The 16,820-nt window shown below is 54.4% G+C and overlaps 1 protein-coding gene across 6 annotated transcripts in view; it reads right to left on the bottom strand.

Moving 5' to 3' along the window:
* Positions 1 to 16,820, bottom strand: part of YLPM1 (YLP motif containing 1) — a 1,323,976-nt gene that overhangs the window by 1,114,635 nt on the left and 192,521 nt on the right. For all 6 annotated transcript variants that reach the window (XR_013600905.1, XR_013600906.1, XR_013600907.1 and 3 more), the window contains exon 5: positions 8,414 to 8,531. Coding sequence is in view for 3 of the 6 variants with exons in the window: in XM_078659897.1 (XP_078516023.1) it covers positions 8,414 to 8,531 (118 nt within the window). In the remaining 3 variants the exon portion in view is untranslated. The remainder of the gene's footprint in view (positions 1 to 8,413; positions 8,532 to 16,820) is intronic.

Here is a 16,820-nt window from a genome sequence, read left to right as displayed (position 1 = left end):
CCAATGGGGTATAGGGGGCCTCGGTTGGTGGCTGCTGACGAGCAGGCCACTTGGTTGTGGGAGCAAAGCTCCTGGACTTCAACTCAGGTGCAAATGGGGAAACAAAGTGCACCCTCAGCGGCACTAGAGCGGCCAGGTGCAGGGTGCGGTTTCGATGCCGGGGCCCCCTGTTTGCAATGGGGAACTTCCGGTTTGCAAAGGAACTGCAGGCTCGGGGACGAAGGTCTTCTGGGTGCGAACACCACTTCGAAGTAAGTTGGGATGTTGGGGGTTGGTTAGGCACCGTCACTTGGCCCACCCAAGGCAGTGGGGTGTCAGGTGCAGGAGTGCCTTTTTATGATCTTCCTACCAGCTCCAGGTCACGGTTGGGGGGGACCTTCTAGTTTGAGGCTGCCTGCTTTGGATGGAGGCTCCGAGGTAGGTCAAGGGTCGCCGGATCTCGGGTCAGGATCGCTGGGGGGACCTCCTCTTGGTGTTGGGCCACTCCAACTCTTGCCTTGAACCGTGTCCACCACTCACCTTAATTCTTGGAGATTGGTCTTCTAAGTCGCTGTACTATCTGTTTGTAGAACTTGTTCTTCCTTCCACAGGAAGGCACTACAGAATCAGAAATTGTACCGTGTCCACTTTTTAAAGAGAAAATAATTTATATTTAAAATTTACTTACCGTAACGATTTTTCTGTGATGCCTAAACATATGTAACGATACTTGCTATCGTTATAAAATGGTGTGGATCTCCTTGTGTTGTGTGTCATTTATTGATCATTGTGTGCATTTCCAAACATCTTGCACTCCTCTGTGTTAAGCCTAAGACTGCTTGACCACACTACCCCCTAATAGAGCACTTTGGTATTGTATAGCAAGCCCCTGTACACTCTTAAGAGAACCCCTGGACTCGTTACACAGTATATCAAATTATTGATGCATCACATAAAGAGCCAGTTTCCTACAGGGAACATGTGGATCCCTGACCCGCCAAAATAGATAGCCATCCAGATATGACGTTTGTACTGGCCCAACATCAGGTCAAAAAGTAGAATGGTGAATTGGAAGCAGTCTGACCCAACTACAAAGTTGAATGGGTCACGATTAATCTCTATGATAGTAAACCAATGCTTTAATAGTTGGACCTAAAAATGCTGCCAAAATCAAGAGTGTGTCTAGTTGAAGGCATTCCCTTTCATGTGTTGCATGGTTCAGGACAATGAAGTATAAGGAGTAGTTTCTGTCCTGTAACTCCAGTTCTGTAGTAGGGGTATCTCTGTTATAGTCATAAACTAGTGAATAGTCCCGCCCATGTGCGTGGACCCCGCAGCAATCAAAAATAATCTCTTAAATTGTCAGAAAATGCAGAACTGCACAGACACTTGAGAGAATTTAAAGACAGATAATGCAGCCTATATCCACAGGCTACACTGTTCAGTACTTCAACTAGAAATTTCACCAAAAATCCACAAACGGCAAAGCCTGTCCAGGTTTTTCTAGCCAGAAAAACATGCTTTTACCAGAAAAGCCCTCAGGAATCATAGAGAGGAAGGAGTGGACAGACAAGCCTCATAGGCTGCCATTATGTGGCTCAGAACAGGATACTGTGCCTTTAAGAGAACCTTCCAGAACTCTCCCAGTATCCCAGAATGCACAGCAGGTCCCTTTTACTTTCAGTTCTTTTTGAAGGCGTAACACGCCAGACCTGTAGCATTCCTTTTACATGAATATCTCTCTCCATCGGGGAGGAGGGCGGGCGCTTATGACTAACAGATACCCCTACTACAGAACTGGAGTTGCAGGACAGAAAGTACTCCTTCTGTAGTAGGGGATCTCTGTGTACAGTCATAATCTAGTGAATAGAATGGCAAGCCCACCCCCACACCAAAGCGGTGGTGGAGAGAAGAAAAGTAACACAACTACTGTGTGAACAGATTTCGCAGCAAAGCCTGCCCAACCTGAGCGTCTGCCCGGGCATCAGTGTCCAGACAGTAATGCTTAGCAAAGGTATGGACCGACTTCCAAGTGGCCGCTTTGCAGATCTCTGCAATCGGAACATTACGAAGCAAAGCAGTCGTGGCAGCTTTGCCCCTGGTGGAATGAGCCTTAGGTTTACCTCCTAATGTCTTATTAGCCTTTTGGTAACAATTGTATACAGGACACAATCCACCTAGAGATGGACTGTTTAGAGGTAGCAAGACCAGTCCCGACTGATCCATAATTGATAAACAAATGGTCTGACCTACGAATATCTTTGGTTTTATCCAGATAAAATTTCAACACCCTCCTAACATCCAGGGAATGCAAAAACCTTTCCGCTGGAGATGAAGGATTCTGAAAGAACGTAGGTAACGTTATGGTCTGGTTCAAATGGAAATCCGAGATAACCTTTGGAAGAAATTTAGGGTGAGTACGCATAACAACCTTAGCAGCATGAAATACAGTATAAGGTTCTTGGCAACACAGCGCCTGAATTTCACTCACCCTGCCGGCCGATGTGATGGCCACGAGGAACGCCACCTTCCAGGATAAGTGCTCAAACGAAGCCTTATGAATGGGTTCAAAAGGCTCCTTCATCAATCTGGACAGCACCACATTCAATTCCCATGAAGGCGAGGGAAGCCGAACAGGAGGGAACACTTTCTTCAAGCCTTCCAAAAAATCCTTAATCACAGGGACTTGGAAAAAAGAAGCTTGTGAAGGACATTTCCTGTAGGCAGTCAATGCAGCGAGATGAACCTTAATGGAATGGACATTAAGGCCAGACTGCGCCAAATGTAGAAGGTAAGGAAGGATGACATCTTCCTTACAGGTCGTCGGGTCATAGCTCTTGGACTTGCACCAGATACAAAAACGCTTCCACTTGTAAGCATAAGAAGTCCGAGTGGAAGGACGTTTAGCCTCCTTCAGTATGTCCATACAATCATCTGGCAAATTCAAATGGCCATATTGCACTATTTCAGGAGCCATGCCGCCAAACTCAAAGACGAGAGATTGGGGTGCACCATCTGCCCCCCGAACTTCGTGAGACGGTCCGGCCTGCACGGCAGCCGTATGCGAGGAAGGAGAGACCGGTGAAGCAGGTCCGTGAACCACCATTGTCTGGGCCACTCCGGGGAAATCAGGATCATCCGCTCCCTGGACTGGGACAGCTTGATGAGCACCGCCGGAATCAGGGGAATGGGTGGAAAAGCGTACAGAAAGCTGTTCGACCAGTTGATCCATAACTCATTCCCCAGCGTCCCCTGCTGGTAGTACCTGGAGGCGAAGTCTCGGCATTTGCTGTTTTCGGCGGTTGCGAAGACTTCTCCTAGTACTTCGTCATCTATGACCCATTCGTGATTTTCCTGAATCAGTCTGCTCAGTGCGTCGGCCTGAACATTCTGCACACCTGGTTATCGTCATTCCTCTGGCCTGAAGCCAGCACCAGATCGCCTGCGCCTCCTGTGACAGAGTGCGTGATCTCGAGCCCCCCTGCTGGTTGAGGTAATACAGCGTGGTCGTATTGTCCGTCTGTACAAGCTGAGAGTTGGCCTGGAAGGACGGATGAAAGGCCTTCAGTGCCAAGTGAACAGCTCTGAGTTCCAGGAAATTGATGTGGTACGTTGACTCCGTCTGGGAACACAGTCCTTGGATCTGTAATTGTCCAGAATGCGCTCCCCATTCATGGAGAGAAGCATCCGTCATGATAGTCTGAGAGGGAATGTCCTTGTGGAATGGAACCCCCTTGAGGAGGTTCTCCGCCGACCACCACCATCTCAGGGACTGCTGAGCATGTAGAGACAACCGTATCCTGTCGTCCCAGGTCCCTCGTCTCTGGTCCCACTGATCCTCCAGACATTCCTGCAGCGGCCTCATGTGCAGGCGTGCATTCGGAGAGAGGAAGATACAAGAGGCCATTGACCCCAATCCTCACTGTTGTAGATGGAGTGGTCATAAGAGCCTGAGCCTTCCGAAGGATCGATAAGCGTCTCTCCTCCGCAGGAGACACGCTTGCTGACAACGTATCGATCGATGCCCCCAGGTATTGTATGGTCCGGAAGGACGGATGAAAGGCCTTCAGCGCCAAGTGAACAGCTCTGAGTTCCAGGAAATTGATGTGGTACGTGGATTACGTCAGGGACCGCGTCCCTTGAATCTGTAAGTCTCCGGAGTGCGCCCCCCAGCCGTGGAGAGACGCATCCGTCACGATAGTCTGTGTGGGAATGTCCTTGTGGAAGGGAACCCCTGTGAGGAGATTCTCCGCCGAACACCACCACTTAAGAGACTGAAGAGCATGCAGAGACAGTCGTATCTTGTCGTCCCAAGACCCCTTCCTCTGATCCCACTTATCCTCCAAGCACGCCTGCAATGGTCTCATGTGCAGCCGTGCGTGAGGAAGATACAAGAGGCCATCGACCCCAGTAGAGAAGACACTGTCCTCACTGTTGTAGATGGAGTGGTCCTAAGAGCCTGAGCCTTCCGAAGGAGTGATAACCGTCGCTGCTCTGAAGGAGACACGCTTGCTGACAGCGTATTGATGGAGGCTCCCAAGTACTGTATGCACTGGACCGGAGTTGGGACAGACTTGGACATGTTGACGTGTAACCCCAGCTTGATCAGGAGAAGGCACGTGTTCTGAAAGTGTGCTTGAGCTTCCGAAAAGGAGGAGGCCTTGATCAACCAATCGTCCAGGTACGGGTAGACAAACACCTTGTTCTTCCTTAGGTGTGCAGCTACCACTGCCATGCACTTCGAGAATGTTCTGGGCGCAGACTTCAGCCCGAATGGCAGTACTGTGTACTGATAATGATTGGCGCCGACTTGGAATCGCAGGAACTTCCTGTGTTTGTGTGCAATGGGCACATGGAAGTACGCATCCTGTAGGTCTATAGCACATAACCAGTCTCCATGTTGCAGCGGAGGATAAATCTGATGCGACAGCATGCAAAACTTCTCTCTGCGAATTCACTTGTTTGCTTGTCGCAAATCCAGAATGGGCCTGAACTCGTTCTTGTCCTTCTTGCGAACCAGAAAGAACCGGGAGTACAGACCTCTTCCTCTTTGAGACAGAGGTACGTCTTCTATCGCCCTTTTCCTTAACAGGATATCGGCCTCCGCCTGGAGCTCGCGCAGTTGAAACTGCGAGCTGACCAGTGGAATTGCTGGAGGCGGGCTGGTGAACCGAAGACTGTATCCATTGCAAACAATATTCAGCACCAACTTCTCCTGAATACTTTTTCCTCACTCTGCCAGAAAAAATGGAACGCTTCCCCCCACCGGAGTGGGTAACGGATGTAGGAAAAGTAACCGCTCAGAGTCGAGACCCAGCTGGGCCTTTGTTCGCTGCAGCGGACTGCTGGCCGCCTCTACCCTTCTGGGCTTCTGGAAGGGCCTCCGGAACTGCTGCTGCTGTTGCTGCTGCCCCGAAGCCTGCCCTCGCTCTCTGCCCTGTGCCCGAACCATCTCTGGAACAGGCGGTAGGACTTCTTTTCTTTGGGCTTCTCCAACCCAACAGCCGTCAGGGTCTCGGCCTCCGCTTTCATGCGGGCCATCTCATCGTCCGCATGCTTGCTAAACAGGGTTTCCCCCGAGAATGGCAGACTGGCCACCCGCTGCTGAGCCTCCGGCTTGAGTGATGTGGGCCTAAGCCAAGCATGGCGCCGTTGGTTGACCCCATGACAGTACCCATGGGCCGCCAAAAGAGACGCATCAGCAGCCGCGCTGATGACCTGGTTCGACACCAGCATCGCCTCCTTCAGGATCTCCTGAAAATCCTCCTTCTCTCTCGGGGCAGGAATTCCGTGAACTGCTGGAGGGACTCCCACAGGGCACGATCATACCGCCCTAGCAGAGCCGCATCGCTAGACGCATTCATAGCCGTAGATGCCGTCCCACAGGCCTTCCTGCCAGCTGAGTCGATCCATCGGCTGTCCTTATCGGGAGGAACTGTAGAAGACGGGGAGGTAGCATGTTGTTTCCTGGCCGCCGTCACTATAACAGAGTCTGGAATCTGATCCATCCGCAGAAAAGCCGGGTCAGAATCCGGTGCCCTGTATTTCTTAAGGAGCCGGGAGGGAGCAGCCCTCGTCACTGCTTGTGTGAGGAACAGCTCCTCCGCCAGCTCTACCAATCCTGGCACTAGAGGTATTAAAGGGCGAGACAAATGCTTCTTATGAAGTGTCTCAAAAATCACGGACGTCGTGGGTGTTGGCGCCGTCAATGTGATACCCAACTTTGCTGCACCCCTCATGAGAACATCCTGGAATGTGCTGATGTCGTCCACCGGAGGTACTCTCGTCCCCGGGGATTCCGACAAAGTCGGTGAATAGGTTCTGGTCCTGGAAGAGTCCGTGCGGGACCGTGATCCGCGCCTCCTGTGGCGTTGTCTTGACCTTGTTGAGGAACTGCGACGACTCCGCGATCTCCCCCTCCGTCCGGAGCGCAATCGCGACCTCCTTGGCTTCGGGCGCTCTGCCGGTTCCTCAGGGGTGGGCGACTTTGGCTTGGCTGGGGCCCTCGGCCGAGGGGTCCCCTTAGGAGTCGAATATCGTGGCAGTGAAGCCGTTCTCAGAGGAATCGGAGGAGGCTTGTCAGCCGGCAGCTGAGGTTGAGTTTGAGGTTGAGGTTGCAGTGGAAGTGGTGGAAGTGGAGGCGGGTGGGAGCCCGCGGAGTAAGCCCCCTCGGCAAAGGAGGAGGGGGCGGAACAGACTTCTGCCTAGAAGGGGTATACACTACTGAGTACACCGAGCCTGGTGATCCGCCTTCCTTTCTAGGCTGGGACGTTGGAGAGTCTCCCATAGGCACCTGGCGCCTGCTAGACTGACTCCTGGCGCCAGAACTCCTTCTGCGCCTTCTCGCCTTCAAAGAACGGCGACCCGACGGCGAGCGTCGCCCCCTCGACGGCGAACGCCTCTCCCTCGACGGCGAATGCCTTTGCCTCGACGGTGACCTCCTTTTCCTCAACGGCGACCTCCTGCGCCTCGACGGTGACCTTCGCCCGGACGGCGATCTTCTCCTCGACGTCAAGGATCCCCTTGACAACGACCTTCTCCTCTTCGCCGACGGCGAACGGCGGTGTCGCCTCGACGGCAAGCGCTGACGCCGGGCCACCTCTCGCCGTCGAATACTAGACGACGCCGCCGACGAGGACGACGACGACGAAATCTTCACCGGAGATCTCGACGGCGGTCTGTTCAGTTACCTCGATGCCGAACGTCGACGTCGCTTCGACCCAGAGCCCTGGGGAGACGGGGAACAGACTGTAATCATCCTTCTCGACGCCATAGTCGGTGCAATCGACGCCGACGGAGAAAGGGGACGTTTGCTGGTCTTTCTGCCCCTGGGGAGCCCCCCAGAGGCCTCAGCATGGGCAGAGGAAGCCCTTCCAGACCCACCTTGTGCCTTCAGTCTTCTGTTCCCCAGGCCCTGAAGCCTGATCTTCATCCTATCTCTCAGGGTCCTGCTAGAGAAGCCTTGGCAAATGTCACACTCCTCTGGGACATGAGATGAGGGAAGGCAGATGATACAGACCTCGTGTGGGTCCGACTTGGCCTTCTTCCTCGAGCACTCTGGGCACACGCAAGGAAGAAACACCAAAGTACTTCAAGAAAAGCACTCAATTTGAAAAAAGTGAAAAAATCACCAATAAACCCTTGAAAAGGGAGAGCTCAATGCTCCAGGGTCCTGCTTGCAGGAGCCGGAAAAAAACTGAAAGTAAACGGGACCTGCTGTGCATTCTGGGATACTGGGAGAGTTCTGGAAGGTTCTCTTAAAGGCACAGTATCCTGTTCTGAGCCACATAATGGCAGCCTATGGGGCTTGTCTGTCCACTCCTTCCTCTCGATCATTCCTGAGGGCTTTTCTGGTAAAAACATGTTTTTTTGGCTAGAAAAACCTGGACAGGCTTTGCGGTTTGTGGATTTTTGGTGGAATTTCTAGTTGAAGTACTGGACAGTGTAGCCTGTGGATATAGGCTGCATTATCTGTCTTTAAATTCTCTCTCAAGTGTCTGTGCAGCTCTGCATTTTTTGACAATTTAAGAGATTTTTGATTGCTCCGGGGTCCACACACATGGGCGGGACTATTCACTAGATTATGACTATACACAGAGATCCCCTACTACAGAACATGCATCTCCTTAGAAGGTAAAGATTAAGAACAGTAAACTGCCAGTTATATATTTAACAAGCAGCATTAAAGATGGACCTCGCACAAAGTTAATTTGAACAACTGTCCCACAAAGAACCTGGTCTCTTAAACCGTTAGCTGCTGCTGTCGGCCAACGGTCGTCGTGAGCACTACCTCGGTAGTGCTGCGCACGTCTGTTGGCCGACGCGGACCCGCCTGTTTCTTAGCACGTTTCACACTGGCGCGGAACATTGTGCAGGCAACGGGTTAAAGGAAGCAAATACAACAAATGACTTTCTACCTTAGTATACTATTTACCTGGAAAACGTCTTGTCGGGAAGGTACGACTTGCGACGTTTGTAGTCTATGATGCTGTTCAGGCAGTGGTGGCTCTTCTGACAGTGGTTTGAAATCCTGTAGATGTTCCTTATGCTCCCTGTACAGAGAAACATGGAGTCAACATTTCAAAAACTAGCACCAACAGACCCATCCGCAACACTGCAAATTCTGGAGGAACTGAAGGTGCCTTTATCAGACAGATGCTTCTGAACATCAGGAAAAAGGGGCCTTGAAAACACTGAACGACCATCCTTTATAGCCATTTGGTTGTTGATTGCCATCTGTTTCTGGTTTTCAGCTGGATAAGCATAAGCTAAGATATAGATATTAGGTGTCTTGTCAGTAAATTACAGCCCTAGTAAAACAACAGTACAGTGCTCCCTAAGGAGGCAGCGTCAGTAAATTAAAGTTGCAGGAAAACCATAAGATCCTGCAAAGTTGTCTTAGACCACGGGTACTCCTAGTACGGCCCGCGGGCCAACAGCGGCTGGGCAAGCCTTCCCTGGCGGCCGGCGGACCGTCCTAACATCGTACCCGTGTTTTAATATATAAATATTTTTTTTTAAATGTGTCAGCAAACACCCCTGCGACAGCGCGACTCAAGAGACTCTGCTGCTCTGTCAGAGTGGAGCTGCAGGGGCTAAAAGGTGAACAAAGCCTCATTAACATGTGAATGGTCTTTTAAAGACCTGTGAAGTGCTCGGGTGCAGCTGTGTGTGTGTGTGTGCCTGGAAGCTGTCTCAGGCAGGGTGAGATGAAGAGGGTGACAGAGGGAGGGAGGGCGAGCGAGGGGGCGAGGGAGGGAGGGGGAGGGGGAGGGTGGGGGAGGGCGAGGGAGGGAGGGGGAGGGCGAGGGAGGGCGAGGGAGGGGGAGCGAGGGATGGAGGACGAGCGAGGGATGGAGGGCGAGCGAGGGATGGAGGGAGGGAGAGCGAGCGAGGGAGGCAGGCAGAGGGAGGCAGGCAGGCAGAGGGAGGCAGGCAGGCAGAGGCAGGCAGGCAGAGGGAGGCAGGCAGGCAGAGGGAGGGAGGCAGGCAGAGGGAGGGAGGCAGGCAGAGGGAGGGAGGCAGGCAGAGGGAGGGAGGGAGGCAGGCAGAGGGAGGGAGGCAGGCAGAGGGAGGGAGGGAGGCAGGCAGAGGGAGGGAGGCAGGCAGGCAGAGGGAGGGAGGCAGGCAGGCAGAGGGAGGGAGGCAGGCAGGCAGAGGGAGGGAGGCAGGCAGGCAGAGGGAGGCAGGCAGAGGCAGGCAGGCAGAGGGAGGCAGGCAGAGGGAGGCAGGCAGAGGGAGGCAGGCAGAGGGAGGCAGGCAGAGGGAGGCAGGCAGAGGGAGGCAGGCAGAGGGAGGCAGGCAGAGGGAGAGGGAGAAACAGAGCCAGGGAGGGGGGGGAGAAACAGAGCCAGGGAAGGGGGGGGGGGAAACAGAGCCAGGGAGGGGGGGGGGAAAACAGAGCCAGGGAGGGGGGGGGGGAAAACAGAGCCAGGGAGGGGGGGGGGGAAAACAGAGCCAGGGAGGGGGGGGGGAAAACAGAGCCAGGGAGGGGGGGGGGAAACAGAGCCAGGGAGGGGGGGGGGAAACAGAGCCAGGGAGGGGGGGGGGGAAACAGAGCCAGGGAGGGGGGGGGGGAAACAGAGCCAGGGAGGGGGGGGGGAAACAGAGCCAGGGAGGGGGGGGGGAAACAGAGCCAGGGAGGGGGGGGGGAAACAGAGCCAGGGAGGGGGGGGGGAAACAGAGCCAGGGAGGGGGGGGGGAAACAGAGCCAGGGAGGGGGGGGGGGAAACAGAGCCAGGGAGGGGGGGGGGGGAAACAGAGCCAGGGAGGGGGGGGGGGAAACAGAGCCAGGGAGGGGGGGGGAAACAGAGCCAGGGAGGGGGGGGAAACAGAGCCAGGGAGGGGGGGTAAACAGAGCCAGGGAGGGGGGGGAAACAGAGCCAGGGAGGGGGGGGAAACAGAGCCAGGGAGGGGGGGGAAACAGAGCCAGGGAGGGGGGGGAAACAGAGCCAGGGAGGGGGGGGAAACAGAGCCAGGGAGGGGGGAAACAGAGCCAGGGAGGGGGGGGGAAACAGAGCCAGGGAGGGGGGGGAAACAGAGCCAGGGAGGGGGGGGAAACAGAGCCAGGGAGGGGGGGGAAACAGAGCCAGGGAGGGGGGGGGAACAGAGCCAGGGAGGGGGGGGGAAACAGAGCCAGGGAGGGGGGGGGAAACAGAGCCAGGGAGGGGGGGGGAAACAGAGCCAGGGAGGGGGGGAAACAGAGCCAGGGAGGGGGGGAAACAGAGCCAGGGAGGGGGGAAACAGAGCCAGGGAGGGGGGGAAACAGAGCCAGGGAGGGGGGGAAACAGAGCCAGGGAGGGGGGGAAACAGAGCCAGGGAGGGGGGGGAACAGAGCCAGGGAGGGGGGGGAACAGAGCCAGGGAGGGGGGGAAACAGAGCCAGGGAGGGGGGGAAACAGAGCCAGGGAGGGGGGGAAACAGAGCCAGGGAGGGGGGGAAACAGAGCCAGGGAGGGGGGGAAACAGAAACAGAGCCAGGGAGAGGGGGAAACAGAGCCAGAGAGAGTGTGACAGGGAGAGAGTGAGACAGGGAGAGAGTGAGACAGGGAGAGAGTGAGACAGGGAGAGAGTGAGACAGGGAGAGAGTGAGACAGGGAGAGAGTGAGACAGGGAGAGAGTGAGACAGGGAGAGAGTGAGACAGGGAGAGAGGGAGACAGGGAGAGAGGGAGACAGGGAGAGAGGGAGACAGGGAGAGAGGGAGACAGGGAGAGAGGGAGACAGGGGGAGAGGGAGACAGGGCGACAGGGAGACAGGGAGACAGGGAGAGAGGGAGAGAGGGAGAGAGGGAGAGAGGGAGAGAGGGAGACAGGGAGAGAGGGAGACAGGGAGAGAGGGAGACAGGGAGAGAGGGAGAGAGGGAGAGAGGGAGAGAGGGAGAGAGGGAGAGAGGGAGACAGGGAGAGAGGGAGACAGGGAGAGAGGGAGACAGGGAGAGAGGGAGACAGGGAGAGAGGGAGACAGGGAGACAGGGAGAGAGGGAGACAGGGAGAGAGGGAGACAGGGAGAGAGGGAGACAGGGAGAGAGGGAGACAGGGAGTGAGACAGTCAGAGTGAGTGAGACAGAGGGAGAGAGCAGTAGAGAGAAGGAGGGAGACAGAGAGAGACTGAAATAGAACGAGAGAGATGTGTGTATGCTGGGTCTGGTGGCTCAGTGGACGAAGGCGTTGGCTGCAGGGACCAGTGACCAACCTCATGGTACCAGTTTTTTTATTACTCTAGCCCCGCCCCCTCCCCCACTGACCCCGCCCCCACCGCTGCAGCCCTCGGACACAAACCACACTGTAAATTTGGCCCCAGAGAAAGTTTGTGAGTATCCATGTCTTAGACGGATAACAGTTTACAAAGGTTTCAGAGAACAGTCAAAAGACCCAAATGATTGATGCATAATACAGAAAGTAGTGTGCAATAAGAGGAAAACAGACCACAGAGGCAAGGTTGCAATTATAAAAGCACAAAAACTTGTGGTTTCATTCAAATTCTACATCAATTTGTGGGTTTAAGTAATTAGAAGCAATCAGCCCTTTCATATGCAGATAATGGGACATTAATTGCCCATTCACCACATAGTCTTTAATTCCAAATAGATTGATCTAAAAACATAGAGACAGACTGACTTCCAACCTAAGCTGTGTATCAGAAACAGAGGTCAATAACCACATTATTGAAAATGCTTTCTTTGAATGAATATTTGCACTAGTATTTAACCTGTAAACTGACATCCAACAAAAATATGGCACAATTCATATGTTCTGCAACACTGACAAAGACTAAGAAATAGAACATTTCTCACAGACAAATATTGGCTTACTGACTTCAAAATTGACGGGCAACACTGTCAAAGTTTAAACCTTGGTTCTAAAACAAGAGCAGGACAAGGCTGGTCACAGGTCAAGACCATTAAGAGCAAAATAGGAAGAAAAAATGCATTTACCAGAATATTGCCCAATTCAAGCTTTAGCCAATTAAAGAATATCACAATTTGAATTCTCTGAAAGTAAGTTTTACTACTAGCTTTAGATCTTGTGCTGTGTAGTAGTCTTTCATTCACGTCTGGGGAATCTAGTTTAATCAACTAATTTTTAAAACCGAATCCTTGTCAATTATTCACAATACATTTGAAAAAAAATAAAATCCATTTTAACTGAATATCAATTACAAAGTGATTGAGCACATAAACTGTGCTAAATGGTGCACTACTTCAATAGACAATTTTAACAGCTACTAGACCACTTCGGAGCACAATATATCACGAAGAAATTAGTCAGATTTTGGAAGTCATGGTTAAGGACATTTGTTATACTGACTATAGAGCTACCCCTATGCTTGAATCCCGAAATTTCAAAGGCTTTATTGTGGGTACCCTGGTCCTCAGTTTAGTAGTAGCCAAATTCTTTACTTAAAGAACAAGTTACTTACCTTCGGTAACGATATATCTGTAAGAAACAGTAGTTAGTATTAGATTCCTTACCTTAGAATATCCCCAGGCGTCAGTCTGGATCCGGAAACTTTTGCGTAGCAGTACCCCTGCGCGTCGGTAGGCGTCGTCTGCAGGCGTCCCCTGCGGCTCCGCGTCGTCGGCGTCGTGCGCCGTGATGACGTCGCTGGAGTATATAGACGCCGCCTCCGCGCGCTGACGTCAGTTCTTTGCACACAGCTTTTCCGCGCCAGAACACGCAGAGCCATGTGAGAACCAACACTGGTGCCATTTGAAACTAGGGCCCTGAAAGGGATGTCCTTAACCCTAGGTATCAGTTCGCAGAACGGGGAGGATGGGCGGGGCGGTAAGGAATCTAATACTAACTACTGTTTCTTACAGATATATCGTTACCGAAGGTAAGTAACTTGTTCATCTGAAAGAAACAGGTTAGTATTAGATTCCTTACCTTAGAATAGATACCCCAGCAATACCAACCCCGGTGGTGGGTCTGCGAACCAATACAACCTACACCAGAAAGTCCTGGAGGACCGAACGGCCAAAGAAGCCATCCCTCCGGACTTGACTGTCCAGGCAGTAGTGCCTCGCAAAGGTGTGCAGCGAGGCCCACGTGGCCGCCTGGCAAATGTCCTGCAAAGGGACTCCCCGGCCCAGGGCAGTAGTAGCCGCCGTGGCCCGAGTGGAATGGGCCCTCAGCCCAACAGGAGGCTCCTTCCGAGCCAAAGAGTAGCATGCTTTGATGCACAGGACGACCCACCGAGAGATGGTCCGTTTCTGTACCGCCCTTCCCTTCTTCTCACCCACGTAGCCAACAAACAGTTGGTCATCCACCCGGAACTGGCGTGTGCGATCCATATAGAATGAAAGCGCACGTTTTGGGTCCAGACGATGGAGCCGCTCTTCATCCTTTGAAGGATGCGGAGGCGGGAAGAAGGAGGGCAAGGTGATGGACTGCCCAATGTGAAAAGCAGAGACTACCTTGGGCAGGAAAGAAGGTCTGGTCCGAAGAACCACCTTATCAGGATGAACAGACAAGAAAGGAGGTTGAACAGAAAGAGCCTGGAGCTCACTCACTCTCCTGGCAGAGGTGATGGCCACCAGGAAGGCCGTCTTTAAGGTGAGAAGACGGAGAGGACAGGAATGAAGGGGCTCAAAGGGAGCGCACATCAGGAAAGTCAAAACCAGGTTCAAGTCCCACTGAGGCATCACGAACGGAGCTGGAGGATACATGTGCGTGATGCCCTTTAAGAATCTTAACACAATAGGGGACTTGAACAAAGATGGCTGATCAGGTAGCCTCAAGAAGGCGGAAAGGGCAGAAAGATAGCCCTTGATAGTGCCCAGAGCAGAGCCCTGCTGGGCAAGGGAAAGGAGGAAGAGGAGAACCTCAGATAGAGGGGCAGAAAGGGGATCCACAGCCTTTGCTGTGCACCATGCCACAAATCTGTTCCACCGGCAGGCGTATACCGACTTTGTGGAGGGACGCCTGGCTGCCAGAATGACATCACAGACTTCAGGAGGCAAGTCAAATGGCCTCAACTGTCGCCGCTCAATCTCCACGCATGGAGGTGGAGACTGGACAGGTTCGGGTGGAGGACCGTCCCCTGCTGCTGCGACAGAAGGTCCTCCTGAAGGGGCAGGCGGATCGAGGGACCGACTGTCATGCTGAGTAGCTCGGGATACCAGTACCTTCGAGCCCAGTCCGGAGCCACAAGGATAACTTGGGCCCGGTCGCGCCTGATCTTCTTCAGCACTCTGGGCAGAAGTGGTATAGGCGGAAAGGCGTACAACAGACCGCAACTCCACTCGCGCCGAAAGGCGTCGCCGAGCGAGTGCCGTCTTGGAAACTCCAACGCGCAGAACTGATGACATTGCGCGTTCTCTTCTGTGGCGAATAGATCTAACCAAGGCTCTCCCCATTGCTGAAAGAGGCCTCTCGCCACATCCGAGTTCAGACGCCATTCGTGATCCACCGAGCACCGACGGCTGAGTTCGTCCGCCCTGGCGTTCAGAGAACCTGCCAGGTGTTGAACCGTCAGAGTCACGCCCTGACGTTCCAGCCATTGCCAGAGGCGCAGAGCCTCTTGGCAAAGGGTCCACGACCCCACACCGCCCTGTTTGTTGCAGTACCACATGGCGGTGGTGTTGTCCGTGAACACCTGCACTACACTCCCGTTGACAAAGGGGAGGAATGCCTTCAGTGCCAGGCGAATCGCCCGCAGCTCCAACATGTTGATATGGAGCCGGGACTCCGCCGGAGACCAGAGGCCTCTGATCTCCGCCTCTCCCAAGTGGCCACCCCAGCCTTGGAGGGACGCGTCCGTCACAACCACGTGCTCCGGCTGGGGAAGGGAGAGGGATCTGCCCCTGACCCAATCGCGGTCTGTAAGCCACCACTGCAACTGTCTCGCAGTGCCCTCCGAGATCAGGACATGGTCGGATAGGTTGCCCTGATGCTGGGCCCACTGAAACTTCAGGTCCCACTGCAGAGCCCGCATCCGCCATCTGGCGTGATGCACCAGAAGGATGCAGGAGGCCATCAGCCCCAGAAGCCGCAGCGTCAACCTGACCGAAACCCGGGATAACGGCTGAAAGATGGGAATCAGAGCCTGAATATCCCGGACCCGCCGTTCCGGGGGATAAACCCGAAACTGCGCCGAGTCGAGAACCGCTCCGATGAAAAGGAGCTTTTGAGAGGGACACAGGTGTGATTTCGGCACATTGATGGAAAACCCCAACTCGTGCAGGAGGTCTGCCGTCATCTGAAGGTGGTGGACGACTGTCTGGGGCGAGCCCGCCTTCAACAGCCAGTCGTCGAGGTAGGGGAAGACTGAAACCCCTAACCGGCGCAGATGAGCTGCGACCACCGCCATCACTTTCGTGAACACCCGTGGGGCGCTGGTAAGGCCGAATGGGAGCACGATAAACTGAAAATGCTCGTGGCCTACCGTGAACCGCAGGTAACGCCGGTGGGCCGGCAGGACGGGGATGTGAAAGTACGCATCCTGCAAGTCCAACGCTACCATCCAGTCTTGTGGGTCTAGAGCAGCCAAGACCTGAGCCAAAGTCAACATCTTGAACTTCTCCTTCCGGAGGAAGCCGTTGACGTTCCGTAGATCCAAGATAGGACGCAGGCCTCCCTTGTCCTTCTTGGGTACCAGAAAGTAGTGGGAGTAGCAACCACACCCTACTTCTGGCCCAGGAACGCGCTCGATGGCCCCCTTGGCCAAGAGGGCCGTAACTTCCTCCTGCAGAAGTGTCAAGTGGTCCCCCGACACACGGTGGTTCTGCGGTGGCATGGCTGGAGGAGTGGACTCGAAGGGGAGGGCATAGCCCCTTCGGACAAGCTGCAGCACCCACCTGTCCGATGTTATCGCGCGCCAGCGGGAGTGGTGATGGCGAACCCTGCCACCCACTGGCGTCACGTGAGCCCGAAAGCTCGGACTAGGAAGGCTTGGATGCCGCAGCGGAGGGAGGCGTGGACTGACCACGACGCTGGCCTCTACCGCCACCACGGCGGAAACCACGGGCGCCACCGCGCTGGGGAGCGCTCTGCGCCGCGTGGCTGGCAGCACGTGTGGGACCTCCTCTCCCTTGGCCACGAAAGGGCCGAAACGAACCCGTCTGCTGGCGCTGGGTCTGGGTCGAGAGACCCAAGGACTTGGCCGTGACCCTGGAGTCCTTGAAGCGCTCCAGCGCGTGGTCCGCTTTGTCACCAAATAGGCGACTGCCATCAAATGGCATGTCCATAAGCGTATTTTGGACGTCTGGTGAGAAGTTGGCAGATCTCAGCCAGGCATGGCGACGAATCGCCACCGTAGTGGACATGGCCCGTCCCAGTGAGTCCGTGGTGTCCAGACCACAACGGATCGAGTACCGCGCCGCATCCCGGCCTTCAACAAAGG

Source organism: Lissotriton helveticus, chromosome 9, assembly GCF_964261635.1.
Source record: "Lissotriton helveticus chromosome 9, aLisHel1.1, whole genome shotgun sequence".
NCBI lineage: Eukaryota > Metazoa > Chordata > Amphibia > Caudata > Salamandridae > Lissotriton > Lissotriton helveticus.
The sequence above is the reverse complement of the archived record's forward strand: the minus strand, read 5'-3'. Positions and strand labels throughout refer to the sequence as shown.